Source organism: Oreochromis aureus, linkage group 3 (assembly GCF_013358895.1).
Source record: "Oreochromis aureus strain Israel breed Guangdong linkage group 3, ZZ_aureus, whole genome shotgun sequence".
Lineage (NCBI taxonomy): Eukaryota > Metazoa > Chordata > Actinopteri > Cichliformes > Cichlidae > Oreochromis > Oreochromis aureus.
In genome coordinates this window covers 123,261,472-123,288,535 of record NC_052944.1, presented here as the reverse complement: position 1 = coordinate 123,288,535, position 27,064 = coordinate 123,261,472, and the positions used below count along the sequence as shown (strand labels likewise).

At 42.8% G+C, this 27,064-nt stretch overlaps 1 protein-coding gene across 4 annotated transcripts in view; it reads right to left on the bottom strand.

The window, feature by feature from the left end:
• Nucleotides 1-2,750: 2,750 nt before the first annotated feature.
• The window catches only part of LOC120438017 (protein NLRC3-like), a 28,620-nt gene continuing 4,306 nt past the window's right edge, over nucleotides 2,751-27,064 (bottom strand). For 2 of the 4 annotated variants that reach the window (XM_039608491.1, XM_039608492.1), the window contains 6 exons: nucleotides 23,245-23,376; nucleotides 21,449-21,550; nucleotides 10,798-10,929; nucleotides 8,224-8,465; nucleotides 6,329-8,120; nucleotides 2,751-2,948 (listed from right to left, as the gene is read on the bottom strand). In XM_039608491.1, the coding sequence (XP_039464425.1) occupies nucleotides 2,771-2,948; nucleotides 6,329-8,120; nucleotides 8,224-8,465; nucleotides 10,798-10,929; nucleotides 21,449-21,550; nucleotides 23,245-23,336 (2,538 nt within the window). In that variant the 5' untranslated portion in view covers nucleotides 23,337-23,376 and the 3' untranslated portion in view covers nucleotides 2,751-2,770. Of the gene's footprint in view, nucleotides 2,949-6,328; nucleotides 8,121-8,223; nucleotides 8,466-10,797; nucleotides 10,930-13,267; nucleotides 13,320-21,448; nucleotides 21,551-23,244; nucleotides 23,377-27,064 lie in introns of those variants that run through there. The other 2 variants (XM_039608493.1, XM_039608494.1) reach the window with 2 other exon arrangements.

The window sequence follows — 27,064 nt, the reverse complement described above, 5'->3', positions numbered from 1 at the left end:
CTGACCTTAGAGATTCCAATTTACAGTGTGAACTCTGCAGTGCAGCTGACATAAGTGTCGCTCCTGAATCCCCCAAGTCACTGTGACTCAGGTCCAGCTCTCTCAGACTAGAGGACTGCAAGCTGAGAACTGGGCACAGAGCTTCACAGCTTCTCTCTGACAGGTTGCAGCCACTCAGTCTAGAAATAAAGAACACAAGCACACAAAGCAGAATTTAAAGGTTATTGATGGTGCAGTGATGAGCTACTAGGTCTGGCAATATTGAATGTTTCGGGACTGGCTAGAATTGTCATTTCTCTATTTTAAACACCAGAGAAATGTGGCAATTTACTGTAATTTGGAAATAATGAAAAAATACTAAGCTGAAATTACATGAGGATGAGGCGGACATTTATTATCTCTAAGAGTTATTTGGCTAATTGTTTCCATCGATGAAAAATAAATATCGTTTTTCTGACCTCAGAATTTCCAGTGTACAATGTGGACTCTGCAGTGCAGCAGACAGAGGCTTCACTCCTGAATCCTGCAGGTCACAGTTACTCAGGTCCAGCTGTCTCAGACTAGAGGGCTGTGAGCTGAGAACTGAGGACAGAGCTTCACAGCTTCTCTCTGTGAGGTTACAGCCACTCAGTCTAGAAATAAAGAACAGACACGCAAACACACACACAGAGTTGAATTTAAAGGTTAGTAATGGTGCAGTGATGAGTTAACTATATCTGGCAATATTAAAAGTTTCTGTACTGGCTGGAATTGGATAGAACATCACAAAATCACAAATTTAGCTCTAAATAGAAACCAGTAAGAAGCTGTTACATTTAGTGACCCTAGTGCAGGAAAATGATACCTTGTCAGATATATCTGTACATTTTAGATGATGAACATCAGTTTCAGAATATTTTATTAATCCCTGGGAAAATTGTGTGAAAAATATGTAACACACTTAAACACTCTATGATAATAGGTAAAAGAAAATACAATACAAATGTAAACAAAAGATAAAATTAACAAATCTGACATATTCACTTAACTGTGATCCACTTATGCTCCAAAGCAAAAAATAAAATAAAATAAAATAAAGAGAGATCTAAAACATTAAGTGCAGTACTCTCTCAGTGATGCTTCTATATGGATCCCAAGTGTGAGCTGACAACAATCTGATGTGGTGGTGAAGAATGACCCCGCTGTCCAGCTGTGTCCCTAACCCAGCCTTATGGGTTATAAATATGGTGGAAATGGTCAGAGTCCTCAAACAGAAGTTTTTCTTGTCTGCTAGTAGGTAGACAATCAAAGATAAATCCAAGATATGAGTCTGATCAACACGTTAGAAGAGATGTAGTCTGAGTCGTGAGAATGTCTGTTGTTTCTCTAATGTATGTCTATTTTTAGATTTTGTGTGTAGACATTATCCATCATCAACCTTTTAATTCATGGCTGAGTTTAAGAAGCTAAGAACTGTGTCACGAGCCTATCATATTTCTGAACAAAGAAATACTGTTAAATGTTGTAAGGGTTAAACACAGAATTATAATTCATACTTGCTGATAGTTCATTATCCTGATCAGAACATAATCATTAACTACATTTCTCATTTCCTTGTGAACTGTATTCACTTCTGTATTTAGTGTATAAATGAATGTTAGACTGGGCTCCATGGAAACACTTTGACTGGTCTCAGCTGCCTGCTTTCTGTAGACATTCCAACAGAGTCCTTTTTCTTCTCCAGCTTCTGTTTGAAATCCTCTCACAGAGCCTGAATCCTGCTTTGTTGTCATGTTTGGGCGAGCCCGTTCTCACTCCCGAGGTGTAACATTCCGACGTTTTGTCACGTCCCGCGGCATTCCTGAGGAACGCGAAAGGTGACCTTCCATGTTGTTATGGTACGCGGCGGGTTCCAGCCCTGTATTGCAGCCCTAAACCTAACCTTATCCCTAAGCCTAACCATAACCTTATCCCTAAACCTAACCATAACCGTATCCCTAACCATAACCTTATTCCTAACCTTAACCAGCACTTTAATGACGTGAAATGACGTTTTCCCAAGCGATTTTAAGGGAAAAAGCGAAGTTGTGTAGATTGAGTCCAAACAGTTCTCATGTCTCCGTAGTTTTCCGATGTCGTCACGTAGGAACGCGTTGGGTGCCCGAAAACGTAATATGTTGACGATTTGTCACCTAGCGTAAAATGTTACGCTTAGGGAGTGAGAACATGTTGGTTTGGGCCTGTGTTAGGCTGCTCTGTGTTCCTCTGCTTTAACACACACCTCACCACAGCAGCTGTCATCTCTGTAGCAGCCATATCAGCTTCTGATACCATGAACATCATCACAGCTCCTAACTTCACCTTTATTAGCTTTTACATTCATGTCTTTCTTGTCTCCCTCTCTCTGTTACCACACAAGCTCTAAGTCTCTGCAGCCTGTTTTTATCTGCTATCATCAGATCTTCAACAGTCTGATTCACATCCCTCACACACTCTACAGCCTCATCAGTACTGACTTCATCTTCACTGACTGATGGAGCACAACATGAACCTGTGGAGGCTGAAACACTGTCCTGTCAAACATCTCCCCGTCACCACTCCACTTCTGTCAGCCTTTAAATGAACCCTGCTCAAACTGTTATCGTTTGGAAAGACAACATTTCTGAAAGCACTCAAACTTCTTCACATTTCTCTTCAGACACATCCTGGACATATAGGAACTAAAGAAATTTTCAAAAATCATTCAAGGATCTGAAATACAGAAAAACAACAACAGCTGCAGTCAGTGAACTCACCTCAGAGTCTCCAGTCGACAGTTTGGACTCTCCAGTCCAGCACACAGAAGCTTCACTCCTGAATCCTGCAGGTTGTTCTCACTCATGTCCAGCTCTGTCAGATGGGAGGGGTTGAACTTCAGAGCTGAAGCTACAACTTCACAGTGAGTCTCTGAGAGTCCACACAAAGTCAGTCTGTGATAATAGAAAATATAAAATATGTTATTATAACAGCAGAAAATCTGCATTATGAACAGACTGCATGTATATAAAAGACAGACACTAGCTTCTCCTTTTTCCTACAACTTCTGGCACACTTAATATGTAGAGCAGACAGAGACAGGTGAAGTGAAATAATATTAACTAAGTTGTGTGAAGGGATGAAATATCCTGTCTCAGAGTGATGCTGAAAAACTAGTTCATGCATTTATTACTTCCAGGCTGGACTACTGTAATTCATTATTATCAGGATGTCCTAAAAACTCCCTGAAAAGCCTTCAGCTAATCCAAAATGCTGCAGCAAGAGTCCTGACAGGGACTAGAAAGAGAGAGCATTTTTCTCCTGTATTGGCTTCCCTTCATTGGCTTCCTGTTAAATCCAGAATTCAAAATCCTGCTCCTCACATACAAGGTCTTAAATAATCAGGCCCCATCTTATCTTAATGACCTTGTAGTACCATATCACCCTATTAGAGCACTCACACTGCAGGCTTACTCGTTATTCCTAGAGTATTTAAAAGTAGAATGGGAGGGAGAGCCTTCAGTTTTCAGGCCCCTCTTTTTGCTAAAGCATATAGTTAGGGCTGGACCAGGTGACCCTGAATCCTCCCTTAGTTATGCTGCAATAGACGTAGGCTGCCGGGGATTCCCATGATGCATTGAGTTTTTCCTTTCCAGTCACCTTTCTCACTCACTATGTGTTAATAGACCTCTCTGCACTGAATCATATCTGTTATTAATCTCTGTCTCTCTTCCACAGCATGTCTTTATCCTGTCTTCCTTCTCTCACCCAAACCAATCACAGCAGATGGCCGCCCCTCCCTGAGCCTGGTTCTGCCGGGGGTTTCTTCCTGTTAAAAGAGAGTTTTTCCTTCCCACTGTTGCCAAAGTGATTGCTCATAGGGGTCACATGATTGTTGCATTTTTTTCTGAATCTATTATTGTACGATTTACTGCTGGAGCCACTTGCCTAGCTTGGGAGTTACTGCACCTAGTGCTCCGATTACCACTGGGACTACCATTGCCTTCACCCTCCACATCCTCTCGAGCTCTTCTCTGAGCCCTTGGTATTTCTCCAGCTTCTCGTGTTCCTTGTTTCTGATGTTGCTGTCATTCGAAACTGCTACATCGATCACTACGGCTGTCTTCTTCTGTTTGTCTACCACCACTATCTCCGGTTGGTTAGCCACCACCCTTTTGTCCGTCTGTATCTGGAAGTGCCACAGGATCTTAGCTCGGTCATTCTCCACCACCCTTGAGGGTGTCTCCCATTTTGACCTTGGGACTTCCAGGCCATACTTGGCACATATGCTTCTGTATACCATGCTGGCCACTTGGTTATGGTGTTCCATGTATCCCCTGCCTGCTAGCATCTTGCATATTATATTATATATGTGTGTGCATTACATCGGTGGGAACACAACAAATATGACTGCACATTTACGCCGACATCACGCTAGTGAAAAGACAAATGGAAGCAGACAAAAACAACAACAAGCACGCATGCTACAAACTTTACCCGCGTCATTTAGACAGTCGTTAGCACATGATTCTAAGAGGGCAAAAGAAATCGACAGGGCAATTGCTACTTTTATTGCTGTAGACACGCAACCGTTGCAGGAAATGCTGAGAGTACTTGAGCCCCGTTACAATATTCCTTGTTGTTTTTGTATAGGTTGTATACAGCCATTTCTCTGTAATAAACTCTCTTTTCCATAGATGAGTGATTTCCCGATCAGATAGATTTATTTTTTATTAGTTTGTTGTTTCAGCAACATTTAATTTAAAAACTACTTTTGAGTTAAAAGAAATATTTATCATTTTAATAAATGTCAGATTAAAAAAGGCACGAACATTTTTTTTGTATCGAAAAAATATCGAACCGTGATACCAAAGTATCAAACCGAACCAAACTGTGAATTTTGTGTATCGTTGCACCCCATATATGTGTGTGTGTGTGTGTGATACATATATATATATATATATATATATATACATATATATATATATATATATATATATATAGAGAGAGAGAGAGAGAGAGAGAGAGAGATTATATATATACACACACAAACACACACACGGCAAAAGAGTAATCATAACTGAGTAGGGATGGGTATTGATAAGATTTTCACGATTCCGATTCCATTTTCGATTCTTTTTTTTTTTTTAAAAAAGGAAAACACTCAGGTCGATTAGCTTACAACTTTGTTTTATATCTTCTCTTTGAACAAGATAGAAATTTAGGAGTAACATGGCCTTAAAAACCCAACAGTGAGATCTCAAGAGATCCACAGCCTACGGCTCTTCAATGGGGTGTCACAGGGTCCCCAGGAAAAAAAATTGTAATTGTAAAATAAATATTCTTCTGTAGCAATAACAAAGTATAACATAAATTATTCTGTAGCAATTACACAAGAATATCCAGTAATGTCCCTGCCTACAATTAAACACATTCACTTACCAAAAATCGGGGGCATCTGCTGTGGCAAATGGGTGCAAGCCTTTGACCACAAACTTAGTCACTGCTCGGTGACATTTGACTATCCTGGCCTGAAAGGAGACGCTACCGGTAGACTGCAGCGAGAACTGCCAGCAGCTGAGCCAGCCAGACTCTGTCTGTCTCTCTCATCATGGTCATCTAAATGCACAGTAATGGCAGGTTTTGTAATAAGGCAGATCGCGCTAACATAATATGCACTGTTAGTTGGTTATTTACCTGCCACATTAATGGGAGAAGACGCGCAAACGTCACCGCTGCTGCTGCATTGAGATTCACGAGTCCGGAGCGGAATTAAAAACACGACATTCATTTAAGGTCATCGCGTGTTTTGTGAGCAAATGCTTTTGCAGATTCGTAGTGTTTCCTCCCTTAAATGAAATACCTACATTGCAAGTAATGCAAGTTGCCCTGTTGTCATCCGTTCTCGTAAAGTATAACCAAACTTTTTAGCGTTTGAGCCGCCATGTTTCCTGCCAGGTAAATGACGCTCCACAACGTGGTGATGTCATTCGGGGCGACGGGAACCGATAAGGGAATAGTTGGCAATGGCAAACGATTCCAAGGAATTGAAACAGTGGGAACCGGTTCTCAACAAGGAGCGGGTTTCGATACCCATCCCTACAACTGAGTGACATAAAACCATAAAAATGTATCTTAATGACTATGCTATGTATCCAGATACAAAAAAAAAAAACTGACAGATAGTTTAATTTAGAAATATGAGCTAAACTCTGTTAGTTTTCCTTGATTTTAAATTCAGACTTTTTAATAACCCATAGAAACTCTGGTGTATTTCTGGATAAGAAATCTACTGCTGTATGCTGATGATGTTGAATAATCAAGCGTGACTCACCGAGCCTTTCTGCAGTTCCTCACAGCTGGAATCAGTCTTTGTCGTCCCCGTTTTGATGTGTTGTACTTCTGCAGGTCCAACTCATCCAGAACCTCCTCTGACATCTGCAGCATGAAGGCCAGAGCTGAGCACTGGATCTCAGAGAGTTTCTTCTTTGGTCCTTTCTCTGACTTCAGGAACTCTTGGATCTCCTGATGTACTGAGAGGTTGTTCATCTCCATCAGACAGTGGAAGATGTTGATGCTTCTGTCAGGAGAGATTTTATCACTGTTCACTTTCCTCAGGTTCTTGGTGACTTTCTGGATGGTTTCTGGACTGATCTCTGTCTGACCCAGCAGACCTACTAAGAGTCTCTGGTTGGACTCCAGACAGAGGCCATGAAGGAAGCGAACAAACAGGTCCAGGTGACCATTTTTACTCTGGAGGGATTTTCTCATGACCTGCTTCAGAAAATCATCCAACGATGACTCTGTATATTTCTTCCCAAAGAAGTTCTTCAGCACCTCAGTCTTCCTGTTGGTAAAACAGTGGAACATGAAGACTGCAGCCAGAAACTCCTGAATGCTCAGATGAACAAAGCAGTAGACTGGTTTCTGGAAGATCACACACTCTCTTTTGAAGATCTCTGTACAAACTCCTGAGTACACCGAGGCCTCTGTCACATCCAGACCACACTGCTCCAGGTCTTCTTGGTAGAACATGATGTTTCCTTTCTCCAGATGTTCAAACGCCAGCCTCCCCAGCTTCAGAAGAACTTCCCTGTCAGCCTCCGTCAGCTCCTGTGGACTCGTCTCATGGCCCTCATGGTACTTGTTCTTCTTCCTCTTTGTCTGAACCAGCAGGAAGTGTGAGTACATGTCAGTCATTGTCTTGGGCAGCTCTCCTCTCTGCTCTGTAGTCAACATGTGCTCCAGAACTGTAGCAGTGATCCAGCAGAAGACTGGGATCCTACACATGATGTGGAGGCTCCTGGATGTCTTCATGTGGGAGATGATTCTGCTGGACAGCTCTTCATCACTGAATCTCCTCCTGAAGTACTCCTCCTTCTGGGCGTCAGTGAAGCCTCGTACTTCTGTTAGCCTGTCAACACATGTAGGAGGGATCTGATTGGCTGCTGCAGGTCGGGAAGTGATCCAGACAAGAGCCGAGGGAAGCAGATTCCCCTGGATGAGGTTTGTCAGCAGCTGGCTGACTGATGACTTCTGTGTGACATCAGACAGCAGCTTCCTGTTGGTGAAATCCAATGAAAGTCTGCTTTCATCCAGGCCGTCAAAGATGAACAAAAGCTGAGAGACAGCCAGCTTCTCTGCTGTGACCTTCTGTAATGTTGGATGGAAAACATGGAGCAGCTCCAGAAGACTGTACTGCTCATCTCTGATCAGGTTCAGCTCCCTGAATGAAAGCAGAACCACCACACTGACATGTTGGTTCTCCAAGCCCTCTGCCCAGTCCAGAGTGAACTTCTGCACTGAGAAGGTTTTTCCAACACCAGCCACGCCGTTGGTCTGAACCACTCTGATGGCTCTCTGTTGGTCAGGTAAGGCTTTAAAGATGTCCTGGCACCTGATTGGAGCGTCATGGAGGGCGTCCATCTTGGAAGCTGTCTCCAGCTGCCTCACCTCATGTTGGGTATGAACCTCTTCACTCTGTCCCTCTGTGATGTAGAGCTCAGTGTAGATCCTGTTGAGGAGGGTTCTACTTCCTGTTTCATCACTTCCTTCAGTCACACGTTCACATCTCCTCCTCAGACTGATCTTATGTTCATCTAAAACCTCCTGCAGACCAACATCTGCTGAAAGAAAGAAAAACAGAAAGAAAACTCTTCAATGTCTGAACAACACAAGAAGTCCAGTTTTCAGAAACGAGTCCATCAGCAGACAGATGTTCAGTCTTACTTTGTAGACAGCTGCTCTGACTGGCTGTCTGCAGTCCAGCTCTGGTTCTGGATCTTTCTCCACACTGGGGAAAGGAGGAGTCTCCTGATGAAGCAGACTGGTCCCAGTATGAGGAGATGCACTGTCTGCAGAACCAGTGTCCACAGCTGGTAGAGACTGGATCCCTCAGGACGTCCTGACACAAAGCACAGCAGGACAGGCGCTCCTCCTCACAAACACCACTCCTCTTCCTCTTCCTCCCTCTGTGGACACATTTCATCATCACTAAAATCATTGACTGTTAGTGAAAAACATCCAGATTCGATAACACTGTGCAGACATTGTGGTCTTTAGCTTATAGCCACATTAAATTTATATTATCAATAAGGTAGCAGCTAGCAGCTATGGCTAATACAGTGGGGCAAAAAAGTATTTAGTCAGCCACCGATTGTGCAAGTGCCCCCACCTAAAATGATGACAGAGGCCAGTAATTTGCACCAGAGGTACACTTCAACTGTGAGAGACAGAATGTGAAAAAAAAATCCATGAATACACATGGTAGGATTTGTAAAGAATTTATCCGTAAATCAGGGTGGCAAATAAGTATTTGGTCAATAACAAAAATACAACTCAATACTTTGTAACATAACCTTTGTTGGCAATAACAGAGGTCAAACGTTTACTATAGGTCTTTACCAGGTTTGCACACACAGTAGCTGGTATTTTGGCCCATTCCTCCATGCAGATCTTCTCGAGAGCAGTGATTTTTTGGGGCTGTCGCCGAGCAACACGGACTTTCAACTCCCGCCACAGATTTTCTATGGGGTTGAGGTCTGGAGACTGGCTAGGCCACTCCAGGACTTTCAAATGCTTCTTCACGGAGCCACCCTTTGTTGCCCGGGCGGTGTGTTTTGGATCATTGTCATGAAGACCCAGCCGCGTTTCATCTTCAAAGTTCTCACTGATGGAAGGAGGTTTTGGCTCAAAATCTCACGATACATGGCCCCATTCATTCTGTCCTTAACACGGATCAGTCGTCCTGTCCCCTTGGCAGAAAAACAGCCCCATAGCATGATGTTTCCACCCCCACACAGTAGGTATGGTGTTCTTGGGATGCAACTCAGTATTCTTCGTCCTCCAAACACGACGAGTTGAGTTTATACCAAAAAGTTCTACTTTGGTTTCATCTGACCACATGACATTCTCCCAATCCTCTGCTGTATCATCCATGTGCTCTCTGGCAAACTTCAGACGGGCCTGGACATGCACTGGCTTCAGCAGCGGAACACGTCTGGCACTGCGGGATCTGATTCCCTGCCGTGACCTTTGTTACTTTGGTCCAAGCTCTCTGCAGGTCATTCACCAGGTCCCCCCGTGTGGTTCTGGGATCTTTGCTCACTGTTCTCATGATCATTTTGACCCCACGGGATGAGATCTTGCGTGGAGCCCCAGATCATGGGAGATTATCAGTGGTCTGGTATGTCTTCCATTTTCTGATGATTGCTCCCACAGTTGATTTTTTCACACCAAGCTGCTTGCCTATTGTAGATTCACTCTTCCCAGCCTGGTGCAGGTCTACAATACTTTTCCTGGTGTCCTTCGAGAGCTCTTTGGTCTTGGCCATGGCGGAGTTTGGAGTCTGACTGTTTGAGGCTGTGGACAGGTGTCTTTTATACAGATGATGAGTTCGAACAGGTGCCATTCATACAGGTAACGAGTGGGGGACAGAAAAGCGTCTTACAGAAGACGTTACAGGTCTGTGAGAGCCAGAGATTTTCCATGTTTGAGGTGACCAAATACTTATTTGCCACCCTGATTTACGAATAAATTCTTTACAAATCCTACCATGGGTATTCATGGATTTTTTTTCACATTCTGTCTCTCACAGTTGAAGTGTACCTCTGGTGCAAATTACTGGCCTCTATCATCATTTTAGGTGGGGGAACTTGCACAATCGGTGGCTGACTAAATACTTTTTTGCCCCACTGTAATAAAATGACAATGTCTGAGCTCAGCAACACACATCTTCAGTCCTGACTGTCTAAATTGTTTTGATAGGTAAAAGTTATTTGTGTGTAAAAACGGTCATGTTTCTTTTAAAGTTCCTGACTGTAGCAGAGAAAAGTCTGGCATCAACTACATACAGACTGTGCAGCCTGCATCACCCACTCTATGTGGATTCCTGAGCCTTTCTGGGATAGGCTCCAGCCCCCCAGCAACCCTGATAAGGAAGGGAATGGAAGGAGAGCATTGGAAAGGGTACAGAGTCCTTTCCTGGGCAACTTTCAAAGTCTACCATCATGACAGCCCTTTTCTGAACACTGTTAAAACAGCTTGAAAAATAAGAACCTGAGCAAAATGTTCTGATCTCAGTTCAGAATAGACTTTTAAACATCCTCTTTTGCCTTTGTCTGAGAGGACAGCGAGGACCTTTCAGACAGGAAAGAGGACAGAGACAGTGAGGGAGGACACACAGCAAGAGGCCCATGGTTGGAATCAAACCTGTGATATATGGTCACCTGCTCAACCAGGTGAGTTGAACTGGTTCCCAAATGCAAACAACCTTTGACCTCTGTGAGTCAGCAGCTCTCTTACATGGTCATCTGAGCTCCATGACTGAAGAACATTGCTGGTGCAGGTTCATGACTGAAGTCTGGAGGTCTTCCTTTGGACACGTCACTCCTCATAGAAACACAGCTGGACACTGGAGACTGTGACCTCTGACCTCTGCAAACACAAACATGTTTCATTCATATCACATCAATCCCTGATAAATTATATCATGAAAGCCACAGGTGCTGCATAATATGACGGCGGCAATGTTCCCTCTAATTTTTCATGTGTCTGAGCGAACACACAAACTCCGTGAGCGGTCCCTTGGACCACTGTGAGCGACATCAGACATGTGCACTGTGGTCACGCCAGCATCTAATCCATCCAAGTTACATGGTTTATTAAAATAATCAAATTACAGCATTTACATTTATGTTAGACTACTTTTAATTAACTGCGCTAGCCCACTTACAATGAAAATTTAAAAAAAAACTAGTCATTGACCTTTGTGGTATGTTAACACTATTGGAAGTAAAAAATAACTTGAACTCCAATTTTGAAAACACAAACACTTTCTTTTTTCTTTTTTATAAAGACTTGTATTATGAGTCTGTAGTCTGGGAGAGAGTCCTGTAACTCTCTGTTTGCAAAATATAGTATATAATGACCAATGTTGGGCTATTAATTATATAGTTACTTCTTCAAAAAGGTAACTCAGTTTGGCAAACAACAAAGTTTTTTGCAGCTATTTTTTTAATGTAGCCAAGGCATTTTTAAATAAACATTTCAAACTATTTACAGAACAATCAGGTGTTCTGCATCAAATTTGATGCCACACAAATTATTTGTGCCACTCCAAAAAATAATTTCTGTCCACTATGAGATAAAGGAGAACAACAGCCTGATACCTGCAGGCCTGACAACAGGAGATGTATCACTGCTGTAACACCTGTAACATTCAGCAGTCGCCTCATTGTTCTGACACACACAACCAAACTATTGACTACACTACACACTAACTACACACTAACTACGCAAGATTTGCGCTAAACGTCTTCCCGCAGTAAATATAAACAACGATAGTACGTTGTCATTAACCTGGCTTCACTCCACATCAGCCACGCCGCTTTGCCAGCTAAATGACCGTCGGGGTCGGCACATAAGGACGCTGTCATAGCCTGTCAACCACGTTGATTAGCTGCATATATACGAATGTGAATCGCATTATTAGCTGGACTATGGGATAAGGTGGCATCGTTCTAATACAATATGGGAGCAGCCAGTCACTCACTGACTAACACTGCAAAACAGAATTGTTAAAGTATTAATTTTAATTTCAATTCAGGTTAATTTTTTTGTGCACAACGCAGATTTTCTGTGCGGAGAGACCGTGCCAGCAGTGCGCAATTGCGCACGTGCGCAGCTTAGAGGGAACATTGGACGGCGGTATATCGAGTTTTTATATATATCGATGATTTTTATACGAGATGTGACAATATGGTTTGTATGGATATAGTCTATGTTATGTTATAATTATACTTGTGGAGCTGCTGATTTGCCTCTTTCCTCCACTTTTAACTCTATGCTGCGTTACTCTGCCTCTCTCCTTCACAGAACACAACTCCCCCTCCTCCCACGCTTCACCTGCAGGCAGCACGAGATGGACACGGCAGCTATCAAAGATGAGCTGGTCGGTAAAAAGAAAACATCTGGAGATCATTATTATTATTATTATTACTATTGTTTGGAGATGCTGCTAGTTCTCTCTTTCGTCCACTTTTGTCTCTTTGCAATGTTATTCTGCCTCTCTGCTTACATATTTACATTTTTACATTAAGGACAATGGTTACTATAAACAGAGTAGTGTACAGTTATTAAATTAAATAAAAATAACTACAGATAAAAGGCAAACCAGGTTGTAGTGCGAATCGGTTGATTACCGTATTTTCAGGACCATAAGGCGCACATAAAAGTCTTAGATTTTCTTCACAAACTGCGGCGCGCCCTATAGTGCAGTGCGCCCTGTGTGTGTTGTAAGGAGGACGTAGTAGAGAACACCATGAAAACGCTAAAGGGGGAAGTGTGGGCGTTGAATGTATATACAATCGCACATACCTGTTCTTTTATACAGGTATGTGTAGGGATGGGTATTGATAAGATTTTAACGATTCCGATTCCATTTTCGATTCTGTTTAACAATTCGATTCTTTATCGATTCTCTTATCGATTCTTTTGAAAAAGGAGAACACTAAGGTTGATTAGCTTGGAACTTTGTTTTTATCTTCTCTTTGAACAAGATAGAAATTTAGGAGTAACATGGCCTTACAAACCCAACAGTGCGATCTCAAGAGAACCAGCCTTCATTGGGGTGTCACAGGGTCCCCAGAAAAAAAAATGTAAATGTAAAATAATAAAATAAATATTCTTCTGTACTATAACATAAATTATTCTGTAGCAATTACACACGAATATCCAGTAATGTCCCTGCCTACAATTAAACACCTTCACTTACCGAAAATCGGGGGCATCTGCTGTGACAAATGGGTGCAAGGCTTTGACCACAAACTTAGTCACTGCTCGGTGACATTCATCTATCCTGGCCTGAAAGGAGACGCTACCGGTAGACTGCAGCGACAACTGCCACCATCTGAGCCAGCCAGACTCTGTCTGTCTCTCTCACCACGGTCACCTAAATGCACAGTAATGGCAGGTTTTGTAATAAAGCAGATCGCGCTAACATAATATGCACTGTTAGTTGATTATTTACCTGCCGCATTAACGGGAGAGGGCGTGCAGACGTTACCGCTGCTGCTGGGTTGAGATTCACGAGTCCGGAGCAGAATTAAAAACACGATATTCATTTAAGGCTATCGCGTGTTTTGTGAGCAAATGCTTTTGCATGTTCGTAGTGTTTCCTCCCTTAAGTGAAATATCTACTTTGCAAGTATTGCAAGTTGCCCTGTTGTTATCCGTTCTCGTAAAGTATAAACAAACTTTTGAGCGTTTGAGCCGCCATGTTTCCTGCCAGGTAAATGACGCTCCGCAACGTGGTGACGTCATTCAGGGCGACTGGAATCGATAAGGGAATCGTTTGCAAAAATGGCAAACGATTCCAAGGAACTGAAACAGTGGGAACCGGTTCTCAACAAGAACCGGTTTTCGATACCCATCCCTAGGTATGTGCGTTATGTAGAACATCATTGTTTTAACAACACTGAAAATGGCAAAGAGACACGCTTATGAAGCACAGTTTAAACTGAAGGCCATCAGCTACGCCGAGGAACATGGAAATCGAGCAGCCGCGAGAGAATTTAAGATTAATGAATCGATGGTTCGCAAGTGGAGGAAGCTGGAAAACAAGCTCCGACAGGTCAAGAAGACGCAGCTGAGTTTCCGCGGACATAAGGCGAGGTGGCCGGAGTTGGAGGAAAGACTCGAGCAGTGGATCATCGAGCAAAGAACGAGTGGGAGAAGCGTTTTGACGGTCACCATTCGACTAAAAGCAGTAACGCTAGCAGAAGAAATGAAAATTGAACATTTCCAAGGAGGTCCGTCTTGGTGCTTTCGTTTCATGAAACGGTGCCATTTTTCCATCCGGACCAGGACTACGGTAGCGCAGCAACTTCCAGCCAATTATAATGAAAAGCTGGCCATCTTCCGCTCCTACTGCAGCAAGCACATCGCCGACAAACACATCCAGCCCAGCCACATCACTAACATGGACGAGGTGCCGGTCACTTTCGACATCCCGGTGAGTCACACTGTGGAGAAGAAGGGGACCAGCACGGTAGCGATATGCACAACGGGGTACGAAAAGTCTTCTTTTACTGTTGTGCTTGGCTGCCATGCTAATGGACAGAAACTGCCGCCTATGGTGATTTTTAAGAGAAAGACTTTGCCTAAAGAGAAGTTTCCAGCAGGAATCATCATTAAGGCAAATGAAAAGGGCTGGATGGATGAGGAAATGATGAAAGAGTGGCTGAGGGAGGTGTATGTAAGGAGACCAGGTGTTTTTTTTCCACGCATCACCATCGCTGTTGATCTGTGACTCTATGCATGCCCATCTCACAGCCGATGTGAAAAAACAAGTGAAGCAAATGAACTGTGAGCTTGCCGTCATTCCGGGAAGCCTGACAAAGGAACTCCAACCGCTGGACATCGGTGTGAACCGGCCATTCAAAGTAAGGCTGCGAGCGGCGTGGGAGCGATGGATGACCTATGGAGACCACAGTTTCACTAAGAGTGGAAGGCAGCGACGGGCAAGTTACGCCACAATTTGCCAATGGATTGTAGATGCTTGGGCTAACATGTCTGCTGGCACTGTTGTTCGAGCTCTCGCAAAAGCCGGCATCATTTCCAAGGAGCCGCACGGCACGGAAAGTGACTCTGACAGAGAAGAAAGTGAACCTGGCATGTTTGATGGAGATTTAGCGCAGCTGTTCAATTCAGAAACAGAATAAAAATGTGAGTACCAAACTCAGTTTTGCTCCCACTTTATTTTTAAATATGCATACTTGTATGCTTGTGTGTGTTGTTGATGATGACGATTACGGTATTAAGAATGTGAATACCAAACTCAGTTCTGCTCCCGCTTTATTTTTAAATACGCATACTTGTATGCTTGTGTGTGTTGTTGTTGTTGTAAGGCGGACGTAGCAGAGGACACCATGAGAACGTTAAAGGGGGTGAAAAGTGTGGGCGTAGATTGTATATAAAACCCGCGCCCTATAATCAGGTGCGCCTTATGTGTGTGTTAAATACAGTAATGGCACGCATAACTGAGACTGCGCCTTTTAGTACGGTGCGTCTTATGGTCGTGAAAATACAGTAAATTATTGCAGTTACAGCACAGATGTAAACATCTATGTTTGTTGGGAGCAGTTCTGATTGTACAGACAGCTGCAGGGAGGAAGGACCTGCGGAAACGCTCCTTCATGCATCTAGGATGCAGCAGTCTCTCACTGAGGGAGCTCTGCAGTTCAGCAACATTTACATGCATGGGGTGGGAGACTCTGTCCATCAGAGATGTTATTTTGGCCATGCGTAGAGCTCACCTCTACGCATGAGCTCACCTCTACGCTCACCCCAGAGGTGGCGGACTGGGGTGGGTATTCTAATATCCCCTCGGCTTGCTGCCGGTACGCTGGGGTTCTTCCCGGTGGATGAGAGGGTTTGTTCCCTGCGCCTTAGAGTCGGGGAATGGGTCCTGACTGTCATCTGCGCTTATGCGCCGAGTGGCAGTTCAGAGTACCCAGCCTTCTTAGAGTCCCTGGGTGGGGTGCTGGAAGGTGCTCCACCTGGAGACTCTGTTGTCCTACTGGGAGACTTCAATGCTTACATGGGTAACGACAGCGAGACCTGGAGGGGCGCGATTGGGAGGAACGGCCTCCCTGTTCTGAACCTGAGTGGTGTTTTGTTATTGGACTTCTGTGCAAATGACAGTTTGGACATAAGGAACACCTTATTTGAACATAAGAGTGTCCATAAGTGCAAGTGGCACCAGGACGCTCTAGGCCGCAGGTTGATGATCGATTTTGTAATCGTATCACCTGACCTGTGACCATATGTTCTAGTCACAGAGGGGCTGAGCTGTCAACTGATCACCACCTGGTGCTGAGTTGGATCAGGTGGCGGGGGAGGACGCTGGACAGACCCGGTGCACCTAAACGCGTAGTGAGGGTGTGCTGGGAACGTCTAGCAGAGGCCCTAGTCCGCAAAATCTTTAACGCACACCTCCGGAAGAGCTTCAACAGCATTCCGAGGGAGACTGGGGACATTGAGTCCGAATGGACCATGTTCAGCATCTCTATTGCCGAAGCTGCTGCATTGAGCTGCAGCTGCAAGGTGGTTGCTGCCTGCTGTGGTGGTAATCCCCGAATCAAATGGTGGACACCAGAGGTGAAGGGAGCCACCAGGCTGAAGAACGAGTCCTATCAGGCTTGGTTAGGCTGTGGGACTCCAGAGGCAGCTGACAGGTATCGACAGGCCAAGCGGAATGTGGCTCGTGCAGTGACTGAAGCAAAAACTCGGGTGTGGGAGGAGTTCGGAGAGGCCATGGAAAAAGACTTTCAGACTGCCTCGAAGAGATTCTGGCAAACAGTCATGCGTCTCAGGAGGGGAAAGTGGTGCTCTACCTGAACTGTGTATAGTGCTGGCGGAGCGCTGCTGTCTTCGACTGAGAAAATTGTCGGGCGGTGGAAGGAATACTTCAAGGACCTCCTTAATCCCACTGACATGTCTTCCGAGGAGGAAACAGAGTCTGGGGATGAGGGGAATGACCCGCCAATTTCTGGAGGCGAGGTCACTGAGGCAGTTAAACAACTCCTTGGTGGCAGAGCCCCTGGTGTTGATGAGGCCCGCCCGAACTTCTTGAAGGCTCTGGACTTGTAGGGCTGTCATGGTTGACACACCTCTACAATGTTGAGTGGAGATCAGGGGCAGTACCTCTGGACTGGCAGACCGGGGTGGTGGTCCCCATCTTTAAGAAGGGGGACCGGAGGGTGTGTTCCAACTATAGGGGGAATCACACTCCTCAGCCTCCCTGGGAAAGTCTATGCCAGGGTGCTGGAAAGGAGAGTCCGCTAGTCAAACCTCAGATACAGGAGGAACAATGCAGTTTTCGTCCTGGTCGCCCAACACTGGACCAGCTCTTTATCCTCTCAAGGATACTTGAGGGTGCGTGGGAGTTTGCCCAACCAGTCTATATGTGTTTCTTGGACTTGGAGAAGGCATTCGACCGTGTCCCTCGGGGGGTCTTGTGAGAGGTGCTGCGGGAGTATGGGGTGTCTGGCCCATTGCTACGGGCCATTCGATCCCTATACAACCGTTGCAAGAGCTTGGTTCGCATTGCCGGCAATAAGTCGGACTCGTTCACGGTGGGTGATGGGCTCCGCCAGGGCTGCCCTTTGTCACCGCCTAGATTTCTAGGCGTAGGGCTTTCACCTCGGTGGCCTCAGAATCTCATCTCTGCTTTTCGCGGATGATGTGGTTCTGTTGGCTTCATTGGGTAAAGGCCTCCGGCTCGCACTGGAATGGTTCGCCGCCGAGTGTGAAGCAGCGGGAATGAGGATCAGCACCTCCAAATCTGAGGCCATGGTTCTCAGCCTGAAAAGGGTGGAGTGCCCACTCCGTGTCGGGGATGAGTTCCTGCGACAAGTGGAGGAGTTTAAGTATCTCGGGGTCTTGTTCACGAGTGATGGGAGAAGGGAGCCGGAGATCGACAGACGGATTGGTGCACCGGTCCGTCGTGGTGAAGAGGGAGCGGAGTGTAAAAGCGAAGCTCTCAATTTACCGGTCAATCTATGTCCCTACCCTCACCTATGGTCACAAGCTGTGAGTAATGACTGAAAGAATGAGATCGCGGATACAAGCGGCGGAAATGAACTTCCTCCGAAGGGTGTCTGGCCTCTCCCTTAGAGATAGGGTGAGAAGTTCAGCCATCCGGGAGGGGCTCAGAGTAGAGCCGCTGCTCCTCCACATCGAAAGGAGCCAGCTGAGGTGGTTCGGGCATCTGACAAGGATGCCTCCTCGGCAATGTTCCCTCTAAGCTGCGCACGTGCGCAATTGCGCACTGCTGGCACGGTCTCTGCGCACAGAAAATCTGCGTTGCGCACAAAAAAAAAATCTAACCTGAATTGAAATTAAAATTAATACTTTAACAATTCTGTTTTTGCAGTGTTAGTCAGTGAGTGACTGGCTGCTCCCGTATGGGATTAGAACGATGCCACCTTATCCCATAGTTCAGCCAATAATGCGTATATACGTAGCCAATCAACGTCGTTGACAGGCTATGATAGCGTCCTTATGTGCCGACACGGTGTTTGAGCTGGCAAAACGGCGTGGCTGTTGTGGAGTGAAGCCACGTTAATGACAACGTGTACAACCATCGGAGATGTGAGCAGGACAGACGGAACAATTGACGGAAAAAGTGTGGACTTTATACCAGTTTTTAAATTGTATTGATAGGCCACGTAAAACCAGAGTTATGATAAAAATATCTGCAATGTTTGGTTTTCTTCCTGAATACTACCGTTGTTTATATTTACTGCGGGAAGAAATGGTAAAAACAGGGCTTTATAAGAAAAAAGGCTCGAAAGCACTCTCTGCCTGTGAGCAAAAGCAAACCCCACCCCCCTCTTCCTTTCCTATTCGTCCAAAAAAGTACCATGTCGACCAATCAAAAAATGATATGGCAATGCGGCATCTAGTTGTTAAGAAACGGGGGGAAGTTTTAGGAGTGACGGCGGTGTTTTGAGATGTGAGAGATTTGCGACGTTTAGTGCAAATCTTGTGTAGTTGGTGTGTATTATAGTCAATAGTTTTGTTGTGTGTGTCAGAGCAATGAGGCGACTGCTGAATGTTACAGGTGTTACAGCAGTGATACATCTCCTGTTGTCAGGCCTGCAGGTATCAGGCTGTTGTTCTCCTTTATCTCATAGTGGACAGAAATTATTTTTTGGAGTGGCACAAATAATTTGTGTGGCATCAGATTTGATGCAGAACAGCTGATTGTTCTGTAAATAGTTTGTAATGTTTATTTTAAAAAATGACTTGGCTGCATTTAAAAAAATAGCTGCAAAAAACTTTGTTGTTTGCCAAACTGAGTTACTTTTTAGAAGAAGTAACTATATAATTAATTGCCCAACATTGGTCATTATATACTATATTTTGCAGACAGAGAGTTACAGGACTCTCTCCCAGACCACAGACTCATAATACAAGTCAGAGCTTTATTTAACAAAAAAGAAAAAAGAAAGAAAGTTGTGTTTTCAAAATTGGAGTTCAAGTTATTTTTACTTCCAATAGTGTTAACATACTACACAGGTCAATGAATAGATTTTTTTTTGAAAATTTTCATTGTAAGTGGGCTAAAGCAGTTAATTAAATGTAGTGTAACATAAATGTAAATGCTGTAATTTGATTATTTTAATAAACCATGTAACTTGGATGGATTAGATGCCGGTGTGACCACAGTGCACACGTCTGCTGTCGCTCACAGTGGTCCAAGGGACGCTCACGGAGTTTGTGTGTTCGCTCAGACACATGAAAAATTAGAGGGAACATTGCTCCTCAGTGAGGTGTTCCGATCATGTCCCACCGGGAGGAGGCCCCAGGGCAGACCCAGGACACACTGGAGAGATTATATCTCTCGGCTGGCCTGGGAACACCTTGGTGTTCCCCCGGATAAGCTGGAGGAGGTGGCTGGGAAGAGGGAGGTCTGGGCTTCTCTGCTTAGCCTGCTGCCCCCGCGACCCGACCCCGGATAAAGCGGATGAAGATGCATGGATGGATGGATGGAGTTGTGAGATTTTTTTTATGCACAAAAACAACATTGTTTTATTTCAATCATGGAGCATTATTATTTAATAAGTGCTGATCATTTATTTCTGGGTTTTTTCAACTGTGCCAGATTTCTAAAGTTAAGCACTATATACCACACAGGGACCTGGAAAAACTTATCCACGCTTTTGTGACCTCCAGGTTAGATTATTGCAATTCTCTCTATTGTGGTCTCCAAGCCTTCTCTCTTCGAAGGCTGCAGCTCGTTCAGAATCCTGCGGCTCGTCTTCTTACTGGAACCAGAAAATTTGAACCTATTACTCCGGCTCTTGTTGATCTACACTGGTTACCAATCAAATATCGCATTGAGTTTAAAATCTTGCTACTCACTTTTAAAACCCTGAATCACATTACACCCAGCTACCTCACTGACCTTCTCAATCTGTACACTCCTTGTCATGCATTAAGATCATCAGGTCAATTACTCCTGGCCCAACCTAAGTTTAGACTGAAGACCAGAGGCGATCATGCCTTTGCTTCAGCTGCACCCAACCTTTGGAACAGCCTCCCTGCTTCGAGCCTTGAACTCTATCCAATCCTTTAAATCAAGATTGAAAGCATATCTATTTGACTTGGCTTTCCTGACCAGTTAATAACCTTTTAAATCTTTTAAATTTTAAACTTAATATTTTATTGAATTTTATTGAATTTATTATTTTATTATTCATTTTACTGCTGTTTTTGTCTTCTTAGCGGATTTGTATTTATCTAACTCTTCTGGTCTGTTAGTGCCTCTATCCTGTGTGTGCTAGTGCCCAATTGGTGTGCCTTCGGGTTTTTAAATGTGCTATATAAATAAAACTGTATTGTATTGTATTGTATTTCTGAGTAATGTTTGATGTACATCTGCGCTGTATGTTAATAAAAGTGCCTGTGTGGCATCTGGGACACAGCTTGGACTAAGAACTCTCTTTTTGTTCTTACTTTATGGCTTTAAAAGAATATCGAGATATGAATTTTGTGCCATATTGTCCAGCATTACCTCACAAAGGTAAAAAATTTACACTTCATAAGATACTCTAACGTTATTGTAGAAGAACATAACTGTGACTGTGGACTGATCTAGGATTTGTTTGGGAAAAAACAGTTTTTAAATAAAAGCAAGAACCTGAGCAAAATGTTCTGATCTCAGTTCAGAATAGACTTTTAAACATCCTCTTTTGCCTTTGTCTGAGAGGACAGCGAGGACCTTTCAGACAGGAAAGAAGACAGAGACAGTGAGGGAGGACACACAGCAAGAGGCCCATGGTTGGAATCAAACGTGTGATATATGGTCACCTGCTCAACCAGGTGAGTTGAACTGGTTCCCAAATGCAAACAACCTTTGAGCTCTGTGAGTCAGCAGCTCTCTTACTTTGTTGCTGCAGGTTCATGACTGAAGTCTGGAGGTCTTTCTCTGGACCAGTCACTCCTCATAGACACACAGCTGGACACTGGAGACTGTGACCTCTGACCTCTGCAAACACAAACATGTTTCATCCATAGCACATCAATCCCTGATAAATTATATCATGAAAGCCACAGGTGCTGCATAGTACGACTGGGCCAAAGATCGAGTTTTTATATATATCAATGATTTTTATGCGAGATGTGACAATATGGTTTGTATGGATATAGTCTATGTTATGTTTTAATTATACTTGTGGAGCTGCTGATTTGCCTCTTTCCTCCACTTTTAACTCTATGCTGCGTTACTCTGCCTCTCTCCTTCACAGAACACAACTCCCCCTCCTCCCACGCTTCACCTGCAGGCAGCACGAGATGGACACGGCAAAAAGAAAACATCATTATTATTATTATTACTATTGTTTGGAGATGGTTCAGATTCAAAGTGTCAGCTGAGCAGCACAATAATGTGTTCTGTAGAGAAAGTCGGGAAAGTGTCCCGACTAAAGGTTGGAGCACTACTAGTATTATCACCATTTACAACAGCGCCATGAATGACAGAATGAAGAGTGTGTGAAACTGTGTGCTGTATCCCAGACCGTGAAGTCTCCCAGCCTCCTGCCCAAACAAACCACCTTACAAAACTCATATACAGCATTTTACACACTATAAAGTGCTCTTAAAATCCTTTCATTTTCTCAAAAATCGACAGCGCACCTTATATATGAACTCTGGTTGTGCTTACTGACTTCAAACCGATTTTATGTGGAACACGGCGCTCAAAAATCTGTCAAAAATGTTTCAGTATGACTTTGCTTAGCTATGAAGCTGCACCGCTTGTGCTTCAACGTAATATTATTGTGTGTGTATAAGGAGCACAAATGGCACCTGTAAGAGACACAGTTACATATATGTATACATATAGATTGCTTCCCCCCCCCCCCTCGTTGTACATTGGTTTCTCTTCTTCTTACTTTTGCACCTTTGTGGTCCAGCTACCCAGTTTCACTGTGCAAGAAACTGCACAATGACAATCAAAAGCTATAAGTCTGTCTAAGGTTACCAAGAGGATTTCAAACTCCAGGCTGTCAGTCACGCAGTAGAACTTGGGTACAGAGCATCTGCTAAATCTGTCTCTTTGTTATTACGCTCAGCTTCTGTTAGTTTACATTTTGACTGCACAGTTTTGAGATTTTTGCTTTGCACAAAAACAACATTGTTTTATTTCATTCATGGAGCATTAGTCATTTTTCATGTACATCTGCGCTGTATGTTAATAAAAGTGCCTGTGTGGCATCTGGGACACAGCTTGGACTAAGAACTCTCTTTTTGTTCTTACTTTATGGCTTTAAAAGAATATCGAGATATGAATTTTGTGCCATATTGTCCAGCCCTGCCGCACAAAGGTAAAAAATTTAGACTCCATAAGATACTCGTTATTGTAGAAGAACATAATTGTCATTGTGGACTGATCTAGGATGTGTGGGGGAAAAACAGTTTTTAAATAAAAGGAAGAACCTGAGCAAAATGTTCTGATCTCAGTTCAGAATAGACTTTTAAACATCCTCTTTTGCCTTTGTCTGAGAGGACAGCGAGGACCTTTCAGACAGGAAAGAGGACAGAGACAGTGAGGGAGGACACACAGCAAGAGGCCCATGGTTGGAATCAAACCTGTGATATATGGTCACCTGCTCAACCAGGTGAGTTGAACTGGTTCCCAAATGCAAACAACCTTTGACCTCTGTGAGTCAGCAGCTCTCTTACATGGTCATCTGAGCTCCATGACTGAAGAACATTGCTGGTGCAGGTTCATGACTGAAGTCTGGAGGTCTTCCTTTGGACACGTCACTCCTCATAGACACACAGCTGGACACTGGAGACTGTGACCTCTGACCTCTGCAAACACAAACATCAGTTGTCTCTGACAGCCATATGATCAGCTGATCACTCTGTGATACTGTGGCTGTGTCCCAATTAAGAGACTGCACGATTGAAGTACGCATTTTAAGTGTGATTAAGTCACCGCCATGCGACGACGGCTGTCCCAAATCAAAGTGTACTTTAAATGCGTACTCCAAATGCGCCGTCGATTTCCCCAAATATCAAGCATGGTCCGGTGCACGCTTCATGGTCCCATATATCCCAGAATTCATAGCGCGGTGTTGGGTGTGGATAATTTTGCTCCAGAAGACGGCAGACGGCAGAAGGGAGCGGCCGAAGAGTGAACTGTCAAAAGTAAGTACTGAATATGATGTCACTTATTTATGTGCGAATGTTTAATAACCAAGAACATTAAAACATTACTGTTGGCCACATGTTGGCAAAGTTGTGTGACATTAGTGACGTTTGTACTTTCAGCGGTAACTTGGTTTTAAAGCCTTTAATATACGCTGTTTAATAGTTGACTTTAATCTTACAGAGAATGTGATGATTTTATGGATAATTGATTGATTTGATTGATTGGTAATTTATTTCAAACATGTAAGCAATATACAGGTACATTTAGAAAAGAAAATAAGAGAGAGAAAAAAAAATTACCACACAAAAAAATGAATACATTTCAATATAGCTGCCGTTCTGATTAATTTACATGTTGAAAGGGAGTGGGAAGAAGTAAACACTTATTTAATCCCACCCCTTTGCCATAAATTATCAGTTAATATTTAGTCAGCTTCCTTACTGATATAATTTGTAATAAAATATAGTGAACAGATTTCTGATATACTATAATATAACATCATGATTTTTTTTTTTTAAATAGAGACAGTCACTTAATTTCAATATTTTCCCTTTCTTTATAGTTCGAGAAGATCATATTTTTATAACTCTTTTTGAACTGTTTTATGTTTGGACGTTGCTTTAATTCCATATTCAGACTGGCTAGGAAGATTATGATGGACCTCTCCCATCCCAACAATGGACTCTTCTCACTGTTGAGATCTGGGAAGCGCTTCCGCTCCCTTAAGGCCAAAACAGAGAGAATGAGGAGGAGCTTCTTCCCCCAGGCTATTCGGGCCCTGAACCAGGTGTAGGACTGGACTCTCCCACACACATCACATCACTATAAGACTGGACTCTCACACACATTTTGTAGTAACCTGTAAATTGTAAATACTGTAAAACCTTTTTCTGTCATTTAATGGCCGGGCATTGTACAGCTACAAGCATTTCACCCCTATGTCATACTGTGTATGGTTGTGTGTGTGTGACAAATAAAATTTGAATTTGAATTTGTTCCACAGTTTCACTCCATGAACAGAAACACAAAAGCTTTTTCTTGTAGTACGTACCTTCCCTGTTTTGAAGTTACAAAAACCCCTTAAATTATAGCTTCCTTCTTTCAAAAAAAAACATACTCTGAATATTACCTGGCAGTTCTTTATTTTTTGCTTTGAATAGAATTTGTGCTGTTTGGAATTTCACTAGATCGTCAATTTTCAATATTTCATACTGCAAAAATAGTGAGTTTGTATGTTCCCTATAACCTGCATTGTGGATGATTCGAATTGCTTTTTTTTGAAGAGTAAAAAGTGAATGTAATGTGGTTTTATAGTTATTGCCCCAGACCTCTGCACAATAACTTAAGTATGGTGAAACCAGTGAACAGTATAGAATATAATAATAATAATAATAATAATAATGCATTGGATTTATATGAATATGAACTTATATGAATATGAAGGGATGTTCTGTCGAATACCTGCTTTGCCTTGTTTAGTATTGCAATGCTACGTGATACTTTGGAATGAATATATCATGAGCTCTCCAGTTAAGTTTTTCATCTATTATTACCCCCAGAAATTTATTGTCACTGACTCTTTCAATATCGACACCATTTATTTGAATCTTTGCATTTGTATTTAAACTACTATTTCCAAATAACATAAGTTTAAATTTATTCAAATGATAATTTGCTTTTATCAAGCCAGAACTTCACTTTACTTATTTCATTAGTCATATCCTCCAATAAAATCTGCAGAGCATCACCAGAGAAAAAAATGTTTGTATCGTCAGCAAAGAGTACCATTTTTAATACTTTGGACACTTTACAGACGTCGTTAATGTTGAAGAGTTTTGGACCCATAACTGACCCTTGGGGTACACCACAAGCAATGTCCATACATAAGGAGCAACCACCATTTAATTTCACAAACTGCTTCCTGCCACTTAAATAACTCCGGACCCAATCTAAAACTACCCCTCTGACACCATAACGTCCAGTTTTCTTATTAATATATTATGATCTGTAGTGTCAAATGCCTTTGTCAAGTCTATGAATAACCCAGCCACATATTGCTTTTTATCTATGGAATTTGTGATGTATTCTATTGAATCTAATAGTGCCAGTGATGTTGATCTGTTTGATCTGAATCCATACTGACTGTCGGTGAGTAGTTTATGTTTACTTCAAATTTCAAAAACTTCTTTTTCATCAACCGCTGTGAGAAACATAGAATATGAATTTCTGTCAATCAGTGTATCCGGTTTTTCCTGTGCTTTCCCAGGATCAGTGATTGTTCTTGCTAAATTTGGTCCAGCAGTTACAAAGAATTCATTGAGACTATTTGCCACAACATCCATATTGTATTCTTCATGGTCATTACAAATGAAATACTTGGGATAGTTCTTTTGTCCAGTCCCACGTTTTATAACACTGTTCAGTATTTCCCATACTCTTTTAATATTATTTCTATTTATATCTAATTGCTTCATATAGTATTCCTTTTAAGTATATATAAGTATATTAGTTAACCTATTTTTATATCTTTTGTATGTGATTTCAACATCTTTAGTTCTCGTTCTTAACAGATCTCCTGTTATCAAGCCTGCAGGGATCAGGCTTGTGATGGACGCCTTTATCTCATAGTGGACAGAAATTATTTTTTTGAGTGGAACAAATAATTTGTGTGCCATCAGATTTGATGCAGAACAGCTGATTGTTCTGCAAATAGTTTGAAATGTTTATTTAAAAAACCTCCTTGGCTGCATTTTTAGGTAAATAGCTGCAAAAAACAAACAACTCAGTTACTTTTTTGAAAAAGTAACTATATAATTAATTGCCCATCACTGCTCATTATATACTGTATTTTGCAGACAGAGAGTTACAGGACTCTCCCAGACCACAGACTCATACTCATAATACAAGTCAGAGCTTTAGAAAAAAAAAGTTGTGTTTTCAAAATTGAAGTTCAAATTTTTTTTTACTTCCAATAGTGTTAACATAGTACACAGGTCATGAACACGATTTTTTAAATTTTCATTGTAAGTGGGCTAAAGCAGTTAATTAAAGTAGTCTAACATAAATGTAAATGCTGTAATTTGATTATTTTAATAAACCATGTAACTTGGATGGATTTGATGCTGGCGTGACCACAGTGCACATGTCTAATGTTGCTCACAGTGGTCCAAGGGACGCTCGGGGAGTTTGTGTGTTCGCTCAGACACATGAAAAATTAGAGGGAACATTGGATGGGACTCTTTTTCTACTCTGGGAGTGAGAAATGAGAAGATGGTTTTATGGTTGATCCTCAGGCTTTGAATACCGTTCTGGCCTTCCAACCCATCTCTGGCCGCCTGGCTGTCC